The sequence below is a fragment of the Accipiter gentilis genome, chromosome 17 (genome assembly GCF_929443795.1).
Source record: "Accipiter gentilis chromosome 17, bAccGen1.1, whole genome shotgun sequence".
Classification (NCBI taxonomy): domain Eukaryota; kingdom Metazoa; phylum Chordata; class Aves; order Accipitriformes; family Accipitridae; genus Astur; species Astur gentilis.
Genome location: NC_064896.1, coordinates 20,026,594 through 20,043,554, shown reverse-complemented (window position 1 = coordinate 20,043,554; position 16,961 = coordinate 20,026,594). Strand labels below are relative to the sequence as shown.

At 37.5% G+C, this 16,961-nt stretch overlaps 1 protein-coding gene across 8 annotated transcripts in view; it reads left to right on the top strand.

Moving 5' to 3' along the window:
- BTBD10 (BTB domain containing 10) overlaps positions 1-16,961 on the top strand; it is a 30,536-nt gene that overhangs the window by 5,898 nt on the left and 7,677 nt on the right. For 2 of the 8 annotated variants that reach the window (XM_049821312.1, XM_049821313.1), the window contains 2 exons: positions 14,639-14,832; positions 15,504-15,789. In XM_049821312.1, coding sequence (XP_049677269.1) covers positions 14,679-14,832; positions 15,504-15,789 — 440 coding nt within the window. In that variant the 5' untranslated portion in view covers positions 14,639-14,678. Of the gene's footprint in view, positions 1-872; positions 929-957; positions 975-1,656; positions 1,816-8,514; positions 8,853-14,419; positions 14,441-14,638; positions 14,833-15,503; positions 15,790-16,961 lie in introns of those variants that run through there. The other 6 variants (XM_049821311.1, XM_049821309.1, XM_049821308.1 and 3 more) reach the window with 6 other exon arrangements.

The window sequence follows — 16,961 nt, the reverse complement described above, 5'->3', positions numbered from 1 at the left end:
ATTAAAAGTGTCTTTATTTTTGTATTGATTGTGTATGAAAACGGTATGTCATATTGCATCTAAGTTCTGAATGACTGCTGCTGAAGTAACGACTGATTTATATTACCCTTGTCACGTTAATAACGCTTTTTTTTATTCTGAAGTAGGTTGTAGGTTTCTCCTTGTTAAGCATCTAAACACACATGATTAAATGTGTGTAAATCCTATAAACTTCTATGTTCGTGTAGTATTGTCACACATTGACTGTGTTTTGGTAACCTGAATTTCCAGGTAATACGCAATGAAATGCTTATCGGGGCTTTTTGCTTTCTAACTACCCCCACCCCCTCCAGAGGAAGTTGAATATTTCCTGTAATTTTAAAGAAAATGGTTTTTTTCCTTTCCTGACTCCATATAGACACCTGACCATAAGAGTCTTCCAATCAAAGTGTGTTCAGTTGTAGAAACCATAACAGGGAAAAAGCTGACCCTGGGGTGGGGATTGTGTGCTTGGTATAAAAACTGTTTTCTTTGTTAGAACTGAACATGAAGGAAAAACTCATATGCAACTAACATTTTTAAGAAGCTTGTTCTCTACCATTCCCATGTAATAACTTTTTGGAGGTCTAAATTTAGCTAAGAGAATCTAAATTTGTCAGAGAAGCTTTTCTGTTTTCCATGACTAGAGGGACATTTTATTTGAGAAGCTAACTTGTTTTAAAGAACTCTCAATTCCTTTGGGACTCATTTCCAAAAAGGATAGGTTTCACCGAATGTAATAGAAATATGATAAAGAGGGGTGGGGTGGAGATACGACGTTTCTAAAATATTTAGCTTGAAATTTTAGAGAAACATAGTATGCTTACATATCTGTAATTCAATTTTTCTTCCAGATGCTGTACAATCATCAGCTGTTAACTTGTGGCTACTTTTTTGTTTTTGTAACCAGGTCATTCTGAACTATACAACTCTCTTGACACAAGTGTCACTTATAGGTATGACTTGAACACCAGTCATTTAAGATTGGCTATCTTTATTGACAGTCACAAGGTTAATCTATGAATGAATTTTAGTGGGAGTTGAACATAATATTGGTTCCCAGTCAAGGAAGGGTAGGCTTATAATGTCTATTTTTCTATTAAATTTTTGTGACTTTTCTGCAGAAGTCAGTGAAACTGGACTACATTATTGAGTGTTTCTAAGGATTGGTGTTGATTCCATTTTGGAGTAAGGACTCAGATATAACTGTTAATCTTAATTCTGTTTTCCTCTTGGGCAGCCATTCAGATTGTAAAACTGTTGGTCTCTCTTCTACAGTTGGGATCTTTCTTTGAATTAACTTTATACATTTGAAAGAAAATTATGATGTGTTTACCTTGTGTTTTATAACCAGTGACTTCTGTTTGGACACAGTGAAATGAATTGTGGCAAAATTGAAGTTGTCTGCCAACATTTATAGAACTATATTTCGTATAACAAAATAATCTTTTTAGTGCAGGTATCAGCAAAATGTATAGAATATTATTGTAATGCAATTTAGAAGTTGTGCTTCAGTATATCCTATTTTCTGTAATCTTTATTTAAAAAAACCAAAACCTAACAACACTTAATTCTGCATGTCTAATTTTTTCTTCTGTGTGGCATTATGTAAAGGTAAACGCTGCTCTTTTAATGTAGGTTGTGAGTGCTGCATGTGTGCTTTTCAGAGCAGTAGTGTGAGGAAGCTGGCAGTGGAATGGCAGGACGGCCTCATCCTTATGACAGTAACTCCAGCGATCCAGAGAATTGGGATCGGAAATTGCATAATAGACCTCGTAAACTTTGTAAACATTCAAGGTAGGTGCTATGTACCATCTGTTGCATCTCAAAAACTACAATAAAAGTCCATTCTAAAGGCTACTGTATCTGGTTGTGGCAAGTCCTGTCATAAATTTTGTAGTTCTTCTTAAAAGGAACTCTTAATTCTTTTAAAAGATACTTTCTAACCTAACTGGTTTGTCAGCTTCCCTAATACGTGCTTAGATTTGTTTTGCCATGGGTGGGATTTTAGGCTTTTTAAAAAAATTAAATGCCTTCTGTGCATATCAAGACACTAGTTGAGTGACTAAATATATGAAATTTTTTTGGCATGCTTACTAGGAGTTACTTTGTGTTCATCACTTTTTAGTTGTTGATACTCTCTGTTGAGGAGCATACTTAAAATATGTGCAGCTTGTTCATGGTGATAACTAATAGTTGCTTGCATGGAAGTATCATGTTCTGTAGCACTTTCTTTGTAAAGCTGTCAGATCTTGCTTTTGCCTGCATCCCTTACTGTAAAAATGTTCTTTAAATGCTTCTTGATTTGAAGACATTATGAAGGTAATTAGTGTTTTTCTAGCACATAGTGTTCAAAAATGAACTAAGTAAAGCACTTAGTCACCTAGCAAATGTATGTGAAGAAGCCTGTTGCTGGAAATACATACAAGCATCCAAATAAGTGTGTATCTTCCAAGTACTTTGCCCTTTTAGAAGTGCTAAATATAACTAAAACATCTCTGTTAGCTAGCTAAAAATGTTAGTGATTTACGCTTTCCCACTTACAAGATGATAGGAAAAAAGCTAAGGAGCACATTCAATAACAGCAACTTAATTCACGTTTTTATTGCATAGATTCAGATAAACTGGACTCAAGTGTTGCCCAAAGTATTCAATGAGCAATTAATATTGTGGGTTATTTTCCTGTCATTAAATCTTGGATAATTGTGAGACATCCAAGAGGGCAGGAAAAAAGAATGCATCAATAATTAAAAGGCTCACAGGGAGACCCACATAATTATAGGCCTGTCTGTGATGTGAATAATGGTATGGTTAACACAGAACCGAAGAGGGTGGCTGGTGCTACTTGTCAGTATAGGCTTATGGAATATAGCTTTGTACAGTTGATGTTTTTATTAAGATGATGGTGTTTGGTAAGTGGTTGATCTGTGCTTCTTCTTTAGGATCAAAATGTGTCACAGTATCAGCAGATGAACAGTTCGGATATAATATGGCATTGTATGTGAGTTGAGGACTGTTCACTGTCAGGTCTTGGAATGTGATTGTAAATGGGTGATTCATTGCTGAGTCCAGTTCATGTAGTTCACCTCTGACTCCATGCTACCTCCCATGACTGGTGATCTGGAATAAAACCTAAAAATGATATGCAGATGACCTATGATAGGGTGTGTAACATAATGAAAGGACTCATTAATAGCATGTGATCTGCGTGGTTTGATAAACTGGGTGCAAATAACCATGCATTCGCTATATGACTAAATAAAAAGCTAAACATTTAGGAACAAAGAATGTAGGCCATTTTTGTAGACTACATCAGTTCGCGATCATTGGTGGTATTGGCACTGTAAAGAATACTGTCTCAATGGGTAGTCAATTGAACAACATCGTATGGTCGTAATGGCTAATGCAGCTGTTGGATGTGTAGTGGAGTTATTAGAAGTCTAGTATCAGCAGTTCAGCAAAGATTTTGATTAGAGGGGATTCTGAAGACATGTAAGTTACTAAATATCTTTTGAGACAGGGAAAACTCAAAGGTTAAATAATGACATCTTGATCAGTCTCTAAAGATCCTTGCAGAAACAGCATTATGATGATGAGCTTTAATCAGTAGGCAAATTTGTAATGAAGTGTAGTAGCTGGAAGCTGAAGCTAGGTAGATCCAGTCCAGAGAAACTGTACGTCTTACCATGTGTGGTCTGTTGTGAATGATCTGTTTTGGGGAAATGTTCAAATAAAAAGCTGTGCAGCCTTCTGAAAAGATTATTTGATGCAGATAGGAGTTAACTTATGGCCTATGCCTTTCACAAAGGCTGCTGTTGAGCTGAATTCAAAGTTCACACATCAGAAGGTATGAAATCTATGCTTCTCAAATAATGGCAACTAAGTTGGACCTATTTCTGGCAAAACACAGTTTGTGTTTCCAATAAAATGCTGAACAGTAGGGTTATAGTATTCAAGTGAACATCTGATTCTCCCCGCCCCAAATAAGGTAGACCCATTTTGGAAATCTTTGAGAATCCAACTAATAGTTTGAGGTTGTAATAGACTAAGGAATAAATTAAGGAGAAATATTTTGTTATCTTGTTCGTTTGAGATACTTGATTACTTTAGAAAATCCAATTATTGGAAAATAGTGTACTTTATTCAAAAGCCTAAACAAAATAATTGGATTTGGGGTGGCTGAATAGAGACATATTACTATAATTTCTGACTTAATTGACATATTTTCTCCAGACAAGGGAAAGTCTGTGAAAAATGCAGTGTGAGGGGGAAAATGCTTTTGGAGACATAAGTTTTAATGATATAACTTGAATAGAACTGCTTTGTTAAAAGGTTTGAGTACTGCAGTCTTATTTGTCTTGCACTTTCAAAATACACCTTATTATCATATGGAAAAAAAATACTTCAGGTATGAAAAGTGTAATGGTGAGATAAGAACTTTATAATAAATCTCAGCAAGGGAGTAATATTTAAGATAGATGCTTAGCTTGTCACTTCATGTTTTGGAGTGTTTAATCCTCCAGCCTTAACGTTCTTAAAATAGCTTAGATAATTTTCTGCTCACAGAAAACATAATCTAGGACTGTGAGCTGTTCTTCTGTGTGTAAAGCTTGTGGCAGCAAGGATAGCCACAGGACTCAGCTCCCTTCACTGTGCTGTCTGAGGCAAAGGATGTGTGGCAAGACTGTCTTAAGGGGGTGTACATGTTAAACAGTTTTACAGGTTAGCATTATATCTTTTTCTTTCTAGTTTGAGTGTCCAATTTTTGAAACCTCTGCCAAGTTGTACTGTTGTTTCCTCTCCTCCTTTTTCTTACTTGTTCCGAGATGGACAATGTGATGGAAAACTCAGAAGGGATAGATTCAGAAAATAAGGACCAAAAATATAATGCAAATGATCTCTGGTATAAATCTAAAGAGCCTGACAGGATGAAATTATATGGTGTTAAACCTGACTGTAACTAATGATACAGTCAGTCTTGTTTGTCCAAGCTATTACAACAATCTTTGATGTGGTTTTTATTTAAGTACCCAAAAAAGATGGAAGAAAACTTTCAGGAACCATATATTGCCTAAACAGTAGCTAAGGTTCAAGTAAATGGTCTCTGAATTAATATTTTCATTATTAGGTATGGCTGTTCTGTATTTTGTATTTAATTGTTCATTGGTTATTAGTTTCCCCACATGTAATTTCTCTATAGTGCTGTTGTTTTTGTTGTTATTGGAAGCCTTTAATTCTAATTCTGTTGTACTAAGTGCTTTCTCCGGAGTTGTGGTGAAGAATCTGTGGCTTAAATTTGCCTCTTCCTTAAGATTTGTCCTGGATTTAATTTTCTAAATCTGCTTCTGTTTTAGTCCCATTTGATAGTTCTTTGTCTATTCATTCTATTTAGATAGTATTAGGTTCAATATCCTGCCTGCACTACTGCATTAATGAACAAAATGTGGCTGTCCTGCGATTCTGTTGTCATGACTCTTGAACCTCTTGAAACTTTAAAAATCTTCAGCCTCTTGTCATCTGTGGAAAATTTTTCAAAGTTATTGTGCAGATGCTGAATGCTGAGAATTTTTTCCCTAATATTATTTTTGCGTGCTGGGAGGATCCATTCATGGGTTGTGAATGGAAGTGCCACTTGGCTCAGCATTTTGTAAATACATGAAGCATTCTCAGAAGGGTCCTTTTCTCGTCTCTTGAATCATAGCAGAATGTATAATCTGTTTTCCACTGCAGGATGAGTTTTATTTCTCTTCATGTAAATTGGATTTATGCAGCTGAACATTTTATAGCATGGGGCAGGCCTACACAATGTATGACACAATTAGGCTTACTTTCGCCATGAGCTCAAGTCATAGTCTATGAATTACCATGTATCATCTGCTTTTAAGTTAACTGCAAACATTCCTGTTCTTAATTGCAACCTGGTATTGGCAGATCAAGATCTCTTAATCTAGATTTTATTGGCACCAGAATGTAAAGCCCTCAAGAAACTGAGATGGACTGGGAAGAGATGTTCTTGGAATCTCGGCAAATGGGCTGCACTCGCTGCTGGCTTTCAAAAACATCAATCTACCAAGCTTTTGTAAGGTATCTCAGGTATAGTGAGTGGTCTTAAACAGTTGATTGCTTTGGTGGGTTTTTTTTCCCCTCCTTTTTGGCATCCTTCATTTCTGAAGTGGCAGATTGTGAACACTGCTGAGAAGGAAAACTTAGTCACTTTCTGTGCAAAAACACACACTAAATCCTCTTGAACTTCTCCAGCACACAAATGACCTTTTCCAAATATCATCAGCTGTTATTTGTGTTGGACTTTGGCATCATGCAAAACTTGATCAGACCCTGACTTTTAATTAAGACACAAAGCATATTAGAGGTGAAGCAATTATGCTCAGAACTATTATGCCCTAGAATTTTTATGGACAACTCTTTTCTGCATTGCTGACTGCTGCTTTCTGCTCGGAAGTAGAAACTATAATAGTTAGATACAAGTTCAGTAAGTGTTTGGACCTAGTTCTTTTGAATTTGAACTTTTGAAGCTGGTTTTTGATAGATAGAGGTACTTGTCAGTTCCAAGGAGAATATGCTTCTGAATTTTTTAAACTTTGATTTTCACCTAACATCCTGTTTTGAAAATGGAGTAGGAATTCACATGTAAATAAAGACAACCAGTATTCTTCTATGGAGGTCGTGTATTTGAGTAGCTTGACAGAAGTCATAAGGTGTGAACGTATACCTACCTAAAGGTTAATTCCTTGCTGCGTGAAAAATCCCTTTGGCAACTGAACACTCGTGGGATTTTTGTTGTTGTTTCCTTCCTGAAATGGAACTGAATTACTAAGAAATATATTACTAATAGTTGATAGAGCCCACTGAAGACAAAAATTATGTGAGTATTTAAGAATATTGGAGCAGGAAAGTGTTCACAGAGTTGCTGTGTTGAGCTGAGGGAAGATCTGTAGCACTCCCCAAATGAAGCAGAGAATTCTTTCTGAGGGCTTTCTTACTGGATGTGAAGCCCCAAGTTAAGCGTTACTGCTGGACTGTGCTACAAGATTCTGATGGATGCATATCCTGGCCTGAGGTTTTGTCGGAATCAGGTGCTAATCCATTCATGGCGTGTTCTTCCTACATGAAATAAGAGTAAAGGAGAACAAAACGTGCTAATTCTGCTATGAACAAAGGACCCTGTATAGGGAACCAGTGCTGAAAGAACCCGGCGCGCTTGTACTTTTTCTTGCTGCTGGGGAGCTGTTCTGTTGGAGGCAAAAAAAAAAAAAAAAAAAAAAAAAAAGGCCTGAGAATGCAAGCAAGCTGGAAAAAACCTATGAAGCTTATTATAGCTATGTCTTCCATGGCTTATTTTGACGGGAAGAAAAGGCTTACGAGACTGATAGTTATTCTACCCCTGAGGCATGGAGAAGGTGGTTGTGTGAACCCTCACAAGACCCAAAAAACAGGAGAAAATTCACTGGCTCAGGTAATTGAAATTGTGTGAGCAGAAATTTTCCTTCCATGTCTAAAGAGCTGACTCTTCAGTCTAGAATGCCAATGCTCTCTCCTGCTTTTTAATCACAAGTCTCTTGTTTTTCTTTCTGTCTTCCTCTTTATAACAGCAGTCTTTGGCTGAACAATCCTCCTTGTTCCTTCAGTTTTCATCATATTTTAATTTCCACTCTACCGCTTATGACATCTTGATTTTTATTTATTGTAAGACTTGCTTTTAAACTATTCCTCCAGTGTATTGTTGCTCCCTTAAAACAGCCTACAGACATTCTAAGAAGAATAATTTAAAAAAAGCTGTAGCATAATGCTTAACTTTTCCTCCCCCAAAGGAAAAACCTTTAGAAAATTTTGTACTGATGTGTATTAATTTGCTTTGTCGCTTTTTGTGCTCGGTGGGCTTGACTTGTTGTCAAGCATTTGATGACCTATTGATGTGAAGATGCACTACATCAGGACTTGAACTGATTTCTGATCAGTAAACATACTGATTAGTATAATTATATACAAATACTTAGATTGTCATAAAGCGTAGTACATTTTTCCTGGCTTAGACTTGCTGGGAAAGGGATGTTTGTAGTTAAAAAATGGAGACTGTGCTGCCTTGTTCTCGAAAGACTATTGCTGTACCTGCTTATGAACTCAGAAAGGTGAATTCATTTTAAATATTAATCCAGGCAGACTTTACAGAGACAAATTAACCGTCCCCTGAAACTTGCATGGATTTGTCTGTCTTGAATGATCACGAACACAAATGAGGGATGTGACAAGAGAAAGTTAGCAATAACCTTTTCGGATGTGGTGTTTGTGTGCTGAAACCCGACAAGCTGGCAGGACTAGAAATAGCTTCGCAGATGGTACTTGGCACGGTACCGAGCAGCTTTCCTCTCGAATGCTCCCCACCCTGCCTGTCAATCGCGGTACCCAATGGCTGCTCAGAGATGGAGAAACGGCAAGTACGAATTCAGCTCACAGGAGGCTGCGAGGTCAGACGTCAGTATTGCACTACGCATGGCTGAGTCAGTGACTGTGAGAAATTGAATTGAATTAATATCTAGAGGGGTTTGCGTCTCTGAACACTTAATGGACTGCATAGCTACAATCTCTTATCCTTGAGGGGAAGATGATGGAGGAAAAAGTAAGGCTCGCTGATGGTGCAGTGAACTACTGAAGAAATGATGGAAATATCAAATATGCTGAACTTAACAAGTAATGCCAAAGGATGCTGATCTGGCTTTCAAAGCTGCCTTCTTGGAAGGAACAGAATTCCTTTGTGCTCTGATTTCAAAATTATTTCCATGCTTTTGCATTTCCTCCCTGATAGATACAAGAGGAAGGTGCGTATCTGTTAAGAGGAATAATCTGTGGGCATTATTCAGGAGAAGAATGAGGAAAAGGAAGAGTACTGTCCTTTGTGTGCACTGGTCAATTGAAATGTCTGCTGACAAAGAACAGACTTCAGGGGGAGGAAGAGGGGCATAAGCATTGTTGTTGTGTAAGCCCTAGCAATATGAGCAGAACAGATCTCTTTTCTTCTAAAGCCTTATAGCATTGTATCTGTAACCTAGTGTATAGATAAAGCTCTATATCCCTATTCTACAATTGTTGATTATATGTATCATCCTAGGAAAGGACTGGATCCAAGTTTGTATTTTAAGAAGAGTTGGTTAATATAAGTTTTAGAAGATAAAGGGGGAAAAAATAGGGTAAAAAATCTTGGTTAATATTCCACTGCTGTGTCCTTTTCATTTAGATAAGGTTTTAGGGTGGTTTGGGAACTAATAAGTATATTGGTTTAGCTCCGTAATTCTGTGTAGACAAGAGCTGGTTTTATAAAACAAGTACGTTTATTGGCAGTATTTGGTAGGATGCACGTGAAGTTTTTGTATTGGAATACATGCTAATTGTTTTGGCAGTAGAATTAATTCAGTTTAATGACTTCTTTTAATCATTAGTAATATATTCAGAGCAATATGTTGTTGTGTATAAAGACAAACTGAAGCTCTCCTTCCACAGATGACTCCAAAGCATCATTAAATTGAAGAGGATTTAAATTTTTTAAAAATAGCTCTTCCCTTACTGCAAAAATGGGAAGCATACCAGTATGACAAGTGTGCCATTTTAATGGTACTCTTTTTTTCTTCCTTTACATCATATTAAATAGGTTTGCTTAAATAAAGCCTTGAGTTTATTTGGTTTTCTTTGTGGGGTGGCTGCTTTTAAAGAAAATGCCTCTTCCCCTTACAAAGGCAGAGCTTCCTTGATCCCTGACTGAAGGGGGGAATAAATGCTATCACTGACTTAAAGTTCTTGAATCAGTGCGGCGTTAGTGTTCCAATGTTCCTTTGGAGCCAGGAAAAGCTGTGTATTGCATCTGTGAAGGTTGTCTTAAGTGTTACAAATATTCATAGGGTTGGTTTTGTTTGGGTCCCCGTCTCCCCCCCCCCACCCCATAAGAAAATAATTGACTCTCTTACCTTTCCTTTATGAACTTTTGGGTACTAGATGGTCTATGTATATGGGGCTTTTTCCAGCTTTAGTGAATGAGGAAAGGAGGGTTTGGGTTTAAAATGTTGGGGTTTTTTTCTCTCATACAGTTTTAAATTAAATGCAATATGTTATTAAACATGCAGGAGAATTTTGCTTATAGGCTGGTGTTGTGCCTCAGTCATTGCCCATGGCTTCCACAGCACAGTGCACAGCTGGTGGTCATCGGCTGGGAAATTAATTGAAAGTTGACATTGCAAATACTACTTTTCAGAGTGAGATAGAGGTCTGAAACTATAATGACTTTCTTAAAGGCTTGAAGTAATGCACTGTGCAGAGCACCATTGACTGTTGTAAACTGAAATTACAGATTTATATAGTGTGGCAGCCAGGTGCTGCATGAGACCAACAGCTTCCTGGCACTTCTAATTAAAGGCATTTCACTGCTGTTTGAGAAGTACTGGTCTTTCATCTGGTCTGCGTAATGCTTCTGTGAACCACAATGCCTCCTAACAGTTTGCCTGTCCTTGCAAACGGGGCAGTTCTGCTTTTGTCAGGCACTTTTCCATCCGTGTAGGTAGATCGCTGCGTTGACACAACAGTGGAACTCCCTAGTGGATGCCAGTTTGGCTTGCCTGCATCGCTGGGGACAGGTTGGTAGTTAAAGTTCTGCACATTGCTGGTATGGGGTGAAGGGGTTTTTTATTTCCCTGCAGAAACAACCTCCTGTCCCCAGTGGCTTTGTTAGTGAGGAAAAAAAAATGATACTATTAATAAGTCCTATAAAAAAAATTAATCAAAATTATTTGGTAGTTCTGATGTCTTCATTTTTTTTGAACACTTGCAACTTCTTCTAAAGCCTCTTTACAGGAAAACATAAGCCCCAGGTCTTTTCATATGTACTGGCAACCAATGTAGTTCCTTTTTCAGACTGATAGAGTATCTCAGTGGCACAGTTTTCCTAGTCAAATATTGCAGGTAAAGCCAGTGATTGTCTCTTCTGCCATGCTAGATTCCACCTCTTTCTTTTCTCTTTGTTCAGATTTAAACTCATTTTAGTGGTCTTGTTTATTGTAGAGCAAAATCAGTAAATCAGCGGTAGTATTTATCTGAGTGCACATGCTGTCAAACAAATGGAACTTCAGATTTTGTCAGGTATATATCCAACAGATGAAAGAATTTTTTTTTGTGTGTGCTGTGACTCAACAGTGATGAAATTTAAGATTGACATTTTAGATGGCTGTTATTGAGTGAAGATTCATGATTCAGATGGTGCTGTCTCAAGCCAAACTGCTTGAATTCTCAGAAATCTTGCAATTTTGGCTTTCATCTTGCATCCTCTGGCTAATGGATAATGTGCCAGTCTCACAGTTAGCATTAATCTGTACATTAAAGGGAGGAAAGTACAACATAGAAGCAAGCAAATGAATGGTGTGGCCAGCTGCAATTTGAGCAGCTCTTTGAAAATTATTTACTCGTCTCTCCGTTTCAGAAACAATTGATTTAATATTTAAGGATCCTGTCCTCCTCCAGCTGGTGGCCTCCGCCTCTTTCGTAACGCGGTGTGCTGAGTTGATGGCTCATGTGTCCGTGCTCCAAAGGGACGGACGTGGCTGGCAGCAGGAGGCACGTTACTCTGCGCACGCTGCCCTTCTCCTCCCAGGCCTGCTGGCTGTACGTACCCAGGCAGAAGTAGCCCCAGTTCCAATACTGAGAGGGTACAGCTGAAACAGTTGTGCCCGGTGTGTTTAGTCCTTTATTCGGACGTGACTAAGAGGAAGTATGGTGCCAGCTGAGTCAGTGTTACTTCCTGTAGCACCTGCTTTTTCTCAACTCCTGCAAAGAGATTATTAACCAGGGTTCGCCCCGCTTCAGTGTGAACTCTGAATCACTGCTTAGAGGGTAATGTGGCTTTAGATGGTTTTCTGGATTAAGAATCGCATTTTAATTGCCTTCTCTGTTAAAGGGTAATTCACGTCTGCTCTGCCAAAATGCGTGATAAGGCTGCATATCTCTACAGTGGTTCAGTTTCATTTTTCTGGTGTGTTTCCCTTATTTAAAGCAAGTAGAGCACTTTAGCTATTGAGAAATAGTGAGTCATACATTTTGATACTATAAAATGTGGCACCTGCAAAACTCTGGTTTCTCACAGCGTGGTTAGAAATATTATCAGGTCTATGATCAAAGTGCTGCTTTAACAAAGGCCTGATCACATGGGGCTTTATTAGGATTTGCTGAGATACTTTGTCACAGGACTGCTATGTACGTGTTTGAGTACTCCACACACATGCACACCCCCCCACTCACCCACCCACCCCCTTTGTGGGATAGGTGGTGAGCAAATATAAATGTGCAGATGAGATAAAGGGTGGGGTTTGGGTTTTTTTGGTTGGTTGGTTGGTTTTAAAGTTTGGCCATTTCTTGGGAAGTTTAGCTGTAGTAGTAGCGAATATCATGTATTAACAGGGGTCACACTTTGGCTTCAAGTTAGATTTTAATTACAGTCTATAGTCCACACTTCTGACAATTTGTGGGCATATTTTGTACCTATTGAAATGTTATGTTTTGTATGCATATATATATATATATATCTCTGGAAGAAAAAGGTGCAAATGTTTTCCTAAATTGTTGATTATTCTTGAAAGGCAGGTTTGCCGATCTCGTTCTTGCTAACTTTTTTGCACATTTCATTTTCACAATACTGAATTTACCTTTCTCTAATAGAGAAGTAAAACAAGTAAGGAGACAACATTAGCCATGCTGAAATGCTATATATCTTAATGCTTTCAGAATTGCATTGAAAGTCCTGAGGAAAATTCTGTTTCCTTCTAATGAAAGTGGTTGGATCATCCTTATTCTTGGACTGTAAATCTGAGCACTTCCAGCCATAAGCAAGGCTTGCAATTCTTTTACATTATTCAATAGACCTTTGGCTGACTTCACATCCTAAAGATGCATGTCTTATTGCAGCATATTTTAAGCTTGGCAGGCAACAGTATTGCAGTAGATTGTCTCTGCACCAAACTTCCGCTCTATTGGATGCGAGATCCTTCCCTCATTCACATGGGGTGGGGAGAAGCTTGCATTCCTTAGGTGAGAGGTATATTTCTTATTCTTTGCATTGTGCTAATACTCATTTTGTGCCAATGTAAACTGCTTAAGATCTATCATAGCCTTTTTGTTCCAATTTAAGCTCTTCTTTATCAGTCTCTGAAACCTGAAGCTGAAACATGTCATGGTAGATGTTCACTTTTTTGAATAGCCTAGATTTTTTTTGTTGTTGTTGTCATTACTTCTAAGCAACTTAAAAAGAGGACATTCTGCTCAACTTGCTTCTACAGTTTATGCTTTTAAAATTTGTTGTGCTTTTCTTAGCTAGGTCACTTCATTATTCTTACCTCTTTGTGTTCTTGAATCCTACAGCATTCTTAGCAGTCATATCTAAGGTCTCTTGGTAAAAGCTGTGGGATTTGCAGGCTGTGAGCAAGTGGGGCATGGAGGTTCCTGTGGGAAATTCTGACCCTTCTTTGTCAGACCTTGTAGCTCTGCAGATGTCTGTCTCAGTTATCCAGTACCTGAGGCTTTTGGAAAGTTCTTCAGTTAAACCCATAAATAAGGAGTGTTGTCATGCCCACACTTGAAAGGCAAATAGCAAAGGAACTGATTTAGGAATTCCAGTGGGGTGCAAGGACACAGATATGTCTGTGCTGTCCTGCTATAAAAATTTTGTTTTAAAGAGTACAAATAAAAGGCATAAGTATTTTTGGTAAAATTCAACAATAGCTGTTGGAAGTTGATATTTAATTTTTAGATAGCTTCTGAGAGTACTGGATCTTGTAACTGACAAGTTTTGTTGGTAGGTTTAATAATTAATTGCAAAATGTAATCAGTATCTTAATTTAAGGAAGAGTAACACAACTTAATCACAGTCTAAAAAAAAATCTTAAACTGTTACATTAAAATTTGCTAGTTTAGAACAAATGTCCTACTTGTTACTGACAGTGCTGTAGGTCTTGGCTTTAATAATATAGTTCATGTGTTTGCTCTCTGGCTTGTGGTGGCTTACTGTTGTTCCTTCTAAGAGTAACTGAAAATTTAAAAAAGAATGCACAGAAATAAACCCTTGGCTGGTGTGCCTCGATGTATCAACTAGCCTAAGGCTGACCACCTTTTTAAAGGGCAAATTGCAAAAAAGTATGGTCAGTACTAAAAGCCTGTGCTCTTAGAAGGGTTTTCCAAAACAGGTTTCATTGGAAAAAATGACCCCAACTTTTAATTCCATGGTTTGATTAGAACATTTAATTTAACAGTAAGAATTAAAAAAAATGCTCAGTTGTATTTGACTTACCTATTCTCGAAGGGATTTCTGTGAATACAGGTTCACAAGCAGGCTCAAATGATCAGACAGCGTCTCTGTAGATCACACAGCAATAAACAGGTAATTTTTGCTGTCTACTTAGTGTTCCAAATCATTGTTCATGTTTGTAAATATAAACATGAGTACAACAAAGAGAATGGAGGTGGATAATATTAATCTTCAAAACATGTACATGGAGTATGAATGCCTTTAAAATTTCAATGTATCATGTTTCTGAAATTTTGAAATGCTGAATGTTTCTCTTATTTCTGTTTTCAGCACCTCATCTCGTGTTGCTAAAGGAATAGACTACACAAAAATGAGCCTCCATGGTGCAAGTGGTGGACATGAGAGATCAAGGGACAGACGCAGATCAAGTGACAGATCTCGTGACTCATCCCACGAAAGAGCAGAATCTCAGCTCACTCCATGCATCAGGAATGTTACTTCACCAACAAGACAGTATCATTCTGGTGTGTTCAGATCTATTGCCATTTCAGGATTAAAATTCTTAAACTTAATTACTATTTTATTAAAAGAATACAATAAAAGGCATTATTTGTTGATGCCACAACATCCAGATTTCTTATGTGTGCCCTGGGCTGGGAGTACCCTGTTTTGATAGGTTATAACTTTTTCTTCCATCTGCAGTGTGTATTCCTACATGATGCTCTTAGTTCAAATCACAAGAACACTCTGATTTTTCTAAGAAATTAACTGACTACAGACTTCCCCTTCATTTGGTAGGGTTTAGGTATTTAGAAATATAGGAAACACTCGGAGGTTTTTTTGTGACAAAACTTGGTTTGTTTCTTTGAACGACAGCACTAAACACCAGCTATGATGCATAGCTTCTATATTATGTTGAGTTGCTTTTTCAGTACTAGAATGCTAAATTTTTGTTGTACGGTCTTTGGGGAGGTGAGGTGGTTTTAATGTCTAAGTGGTAGAAACTTCAGGATCTCATATGTGGACAGTTATGTTTGAAGGTTTCTTTAACTAGAATAGATTCAATTGAAAGAATTTGTAATTAAGTTACCAAGCTGCCATGTTTTGTGCCTGGAAAGACAAACTGCATAGAGCTCATGTAAATATATAATTTCATTTCCTGTCTCTTCTCCTTCCACCTCATCCCCACTTTAAGATCGAGAAAAGGATCACAGTTCATCTCGACCAAGCAGCCCTCGTCCTCAGAAGACTTCCCCTAATGGTTCAGTTGTTAGCATGGGGAACAGCAGCAGAAACAGTAGCCAGTCAAGTTCAGATGGGAGCTGCAAGGCTGGTGGGGAAATGGTATTTGTATATGAAAACGGAAAAGAGGGAGCTCGGAATGTAAGAACTTCTGAACGAGTAACGCTGATAGTGGATAACACCAGATTTGTTGTAGATCCTTCTATCTTTACCGCACAACCTAATACAATGCTGGGCAGGTTTGTATCTGAGGTTTTTTTTTTTCCTTAATCTCTAACTGTAGAACAGAGCCATAAATGCTTTGTAGATATTAAAACTGTTTAAATAGCTGTTGAACTCGTATTGCTACTGCTGATCTGCTAATGTTTAATATTATCAATTTGCAAAGGTCTTTAAGTAAAAACCAGATGTAAGTTCTCCTCTGTATTTGGCAGAGGTGCCAGTAGATCTCTGTTAGCTAGAGACGAAAGAGTTCATAAGTAAATCAACATTTCATGATGTATTCATTTCCTTCTATCTTGCTGCATTCTATCTGCGTGAATACACAGTCCGCCTTATTCCATCTCTTGTTTTTAAAGCTAGTTGTTTCATAAAACAAATCAGTGAGTATAGATAGTCTCTTTCAAAATAGCAAGGAGGAAAACCTTGAAGGAATTTATTTTGCTTAGTGGGCCTACGCTTACAACACTCAAGCTCCGCACATTTATTTTCTGAAATGCTTTTTGGACAGGGGAATGTCAAATAGATACTATAACAGATCAGAGCCTCTCAGCAAAGAGACCTCACACTCAAATTGGTCAATAGTTGAATTAAAGTCCACAATAAGCGTGTAATATTTTCTGTAGAAACTATAACGAGCAACGTATTTACCATGTTTACTTGGTAGGAAAAGATTCTATACTTGCTCAAATACTGGCTGGTTTTGCATTGTCCAAATGTAAAGTACCGCTTACAAACTTGCAGCAAGAAAGAAATGAAGGTTTATATCTGTGTCACTTTGGATTTGGCTTTTTCATTAAAATGTGGCTGTTTCTCAGGCCATAAGGATGTAATCATATTTAAAATACATATATATAAAGCTATTTGCCAAGGTACAGGTAATAAATATGATTAAACAGTTTCTGCTTTGTTTAAATCACCACTGTGTGGGATAAAAAAAACCATCTTGGTTTCTTATTTTGAAAACTTGGGGTAGAGTTACAGAGAAAGCAAAAAATGCTTCTCTGTGTAACCTGTAAAGGGAAATAAATAGAAGTAATACTGAATTAAATCATTGATGTAAGGCATTTGTTTATGCATAATACATGTATACATATAAATATCCAGACTAACAAACTGGAGTGCATCAGTGTGAAGTTATGTGGTGGAACAGTTTTGTTTTCCATTCCCAGCCTCAGAGTAAGTGGTGCTG